We start from the raw sequence: 4,091 nt of genomic DNA, 5'->3' as shown, positions 1-4,091 counted from the left end.
GTATATTTGTATATATATATATATTTGTATGTATATATATATATATAATTACTTTTGTATCCTTCCAGGCTTATGTGTTGAATTGAACGGGACTTTGCGTTTCGTATCTATTCCTAGGCTTGTTGGTATTGGCTTTTGAAGCATTGTATGCGTGCTTCTGTGACTTCAGACGTGCCGCAAGGTCTTGACTCGATATTGTGAATCTGTGATAGCTTTCTTAGCGCCGTGTTTTCTCCCGGCGGCTCTTGTTCTATTAGTGGAAAGGCTCACTTCGTTACTATACCATATGTATATACTGCAAGGACATCGCTTATTGTACCATATGCGTATGATAGCACTCACCTACACATCCGCACATATCACAAGTTCGGGTTGATCTTCCTGACTGTACCGATTTTCTAGTGAGATATATGGATACAAGGGATGCAAGTACAGCCGTGTATGGCTGGTTGTTTGTTTAGATCCCTGCCAGTCCTGGTCCTATCGTACTTGGGCTAGATCTGAAGGCATCATTTTTGAGCCCTAAGGCCCACTCACTCAGTCGGTTACTGAGTTCTGGGCTCTGTAGCCACTGACATAGTTTAGTTAGCCGTGTTCATTGGTCACTCACTAATTCTCATACATACACGTAGATGTGTATAGTCTTATGCAGAGGTTGCATAGCTCACGATACAATGAAGGTATCTAACGCCACTGTGCAGATCAGGAAGAGCAACGGTGTCTCGGATCGTACGCAAGACGAATAAGATACTCAAACGGTCACCAACTGGCATCTACACTCACACCTTCATTCATGTGCAACTCAAACGGTCACCAACTGGCATCTACACTCACACCTTCATTCATGTGCAACCCCCTTCACCCGCCCCCTTTAAGGCGCACACACATCCATTCATATACATTAAAGACACACATATCTATTCCTATACACTAAAGCCACTCACACATCCACTCATATATACTATAGACACTCACACATCCACTCATACACACTGAAGACACTCGCACATCCACTCATACACCACTAAAGACACTCACACATCCATTCATGCACACCCCCTCTAAAGATTCTGCCACCGGTTGTCACGTTCTTAGTGCTGGCGCTGTACGATCACATCACCTATCGCCGTGGTCCGCTGTTTGCCGAACCAGAGCGTCCAAAGCGAGACTAGCCGGTTTATTCCAATAAAATGCAAAATGCGCGTAACTGTGAGATGGTATTGGGATGTATCCCATTTTTTTTCCTGGATTTGCGTGCGTGCTTGATACAATACACATCCACAAGATGTGTTCTAGTTTATAGGAACATGTAAGCTATGCTAGTTAATCTGAACATGTGAGCTATGCGAGGTCAAGGATATACGATTGTCAACTCCACTTGCAACTCATCTCTTTTAAAATAAATAGTATTAACCCTAAACGATGTGTGTTGCGTCATTTGTGGTGAAGTGTTATTGAGAACTTTTGGGCTACTAGAAGTCAAGTAATGAGTTGTAGAGCTACATAGCTATACGATATGTGATGCGTCATTTGTGGTGAAGTGGTACTGAGAGCTTTTGGGCTACTAGAAGTCAAGTAATGAGTTGTAGAGCTACATAGCTATACAATATGTGATGCGTCATTTGTGATGAAGTGGTATTGAGAGCTTTTGGGCTACTAGAAGTCAAGTAATGAGTTAATTGATTAGGTGTGTGTGTTGTGTGTGTGTGTGTGTCCCCCAGTCATAGCTCAATGGTAGAGCATGTCTGTATGTGATCTTATACACCAGATTTCATCCAGACAAGGTGTTGATTCGATCCAGCTGAACTAATTTAAGTCTGCTATCAGTCTAATTTATATGTGTGTATTGCCCATACTTCGTATAAATTAACCGCGTGTCAAGGAAATTAAATTCACTGATATCTGGATGATATATACATACTCCAAGCAAGTCACTGCACACACTGTTCGTCCGATTTCCGATCAGTGCGATGGAATACAACTCGTTATTTATTTGTCCATAATAATGTTTGAAGTTATACAATGCAGGCTGACCAGGTGATACATCATCCCTCGTCATCTCAAAGGCATAGTACAATCGCGGTGCGCTGATCGCCACTACCTTCCCCAAAGTTCCTTTGGCTACATCCTTGTGTATCGCAGGTTTATATACTGTTGAACATTTAGACATCAGCTTTGCACACTGTTTAGATCGGTAGGCCATAATAGACATTGATAATGAAAGTGATACGAAACATAAAGACAAATATATGCGTTATAATGCGAGAAATATACATCTAAACACCCTGAGAGATGGACCATTCGTTCCCGTTTTGCCTTTGTGGTAATTGATTAGTGGGTAGTTTTCGTCCACTCTAGCCATAGTGATTCGTTGCCATTTTCATATTGATGTGACGTAGTCTCACATTGGACTTCTGTCTGACTTCCGTTATCAAGCACAATACTTCCGTTATCAAGCACAATACCTAGGTCTGTCAAAGGTTTCATTTAAAAGGCTATGTTCCTTCATATGAAACAAGTGAACACCCGACGTGCGTTCAAAATAGAAATGATATTTCTCTACAAATATACCCGTTTTTTGCTGTTGAAATAGCGACCAAACTAAAGTAAGATCAACCCTAAAACCTGAAATCGTAAATAAACGTCGCAAACATACGCACATACCGCGGCAGGCTAGTGCAACATATTAGTACGCAGTCGCTGGTCCAATACAAAACTGCGACTAAATAACTTAGTATTACAAATGTAAATGGCAAGCAGAATACCAATGTACGCCACGTGGCACGTGGCATTATTCAGAGGCGCTTGGAAGCAAATATATCCTTGCAAAGATCAAACTATGGAGTGTGGGCCTAGACGGTGGTATTTGTAATAGTAACAACTAAACGAAATCATAACAAACTGACACTTGTGTGAGTTCAGAATTGTCACGAGTTGACAATTGACATTGTATTTTATTATATGTATTTGCAACTATTTGTTATAATATATTTAGTCAAGAACTTGATTTTTGTTATTTATTCTTAGAAGCTTTTATCGAACAGTCCAACACGCACATCGCACAGACGCACACTCAGCTGACGGCCAGACGAGTATGAAATTAATCAACTTATGAATTCTGAAACATGGGATAGTGAAAACACACAATTAGCTGACTGGTATGTACATGTTTATCTTCTGCATGGGCATTGGCTGGTGGCGTGGATTTTGCACCAAATGGCTTTTGCTTTCTACTGGTTTTATAGCCAATTGCTCCTTTTGTTTGGATTGGCTCTTTAAACCCCAAAAGTTCAAGTTTGCGGCTTTTTTTGCAACGAAGGAATTCATTGGCCATCACTGCGTGTCTCACGAACCGACGGCAGTCGGGAGTTCGGGACGCGGGACGACGGTCGACTCATCAGTGTCAACTGTTAGTCTGTTATCACTGATGACTGATCGACTCAAAAGTCAAAGTTGACTGAAGACAGTGCAACGCTCAAAATATAATGAGTATGTACATACTAGTTTATGAGTTGACAACCCGACAATTAATTATTTTACTGGCGATAAAGCTATATTTGTGCCGCCATTTGAAGTTTGAGTGTGTGTGTATGAAGTATTAAGCAGTCCAGCTCCGAAAGCTGCTGAGTGCTGATCAAACATATAGTTGAAGCGATCGAACAATTGCCGCTGAGATTGCTACAAACAGAAATATTTCAGCTGCAATAGATAGAGCGAAAGAAGTCAGAACTTCACAAAAGTCGTCTTGTATTTAACTAACGCAGTTTTCTCTTCCCTACATTTAATCAGTTGTAACCTTAAGTCCTGTTTAGTCAGCTTGCACTTTATAGTACAACATGCCTGCCGAAACAGCAACACCGGCGGTCACAGCAGTGCAAGTCACAAAGAATGAACAGAGGGATGAAGCCCTTGTGTTGCTGGAGTACATGCTACTGAAGAAGACTGAGAGCAGCATGGTCTCTGCGTGGCAGAAGAGGTATTGTGTGCTGAAGTCCGACGGGAAACTTGAGGTAAGTTATATTGTTGTTGTGTGTACATAATAAATGCTAGTTTCATATGAAGATGAGATAATACATGTGCTGTATGTTGAC

The 4,091-nt window shown here is 41.2% G+C and overlaps 1 protein-coding gene across 1 annotated transcript; it reads left to right on the top strand.

The window, feature by feature from the left end:
• Positions 1–3,836: 3,836 nt before the first annotated feature.
• Positions 3,837–4,010, top strand: SARC_07555 (hypothetical protein; the record flags this gene model as incomplete). Its single annotated transcript, XM_014298494.1, has 1 exon — positions 3,837–4,010. A coding segment is annotated over one exon (174 nt), but the record flags the coding sequence as incomplete, so codon positions are not given.
• Positions 4,011–4,091: the final 81 nt, after the last annotated feature.

This window comes from Sphaeroforma arctica (genome assembly GCF_001186125.1).
Source record: "Sphaeroforma arctica JP610 unplaced genomic scaffold supercont1.607, whole genome shotgun sequence".
Lineage (NCBI taxonomy): Eukaryota > Ichthyosporea > Ichthyophonida > Sphaeroforma > Sphaeroforma arctica.
The sequence above is the reverse complement of the archived record's forward strand: the minus strand, read 5'-3'. Positions and strand labels throughout refer to the sequence as shown.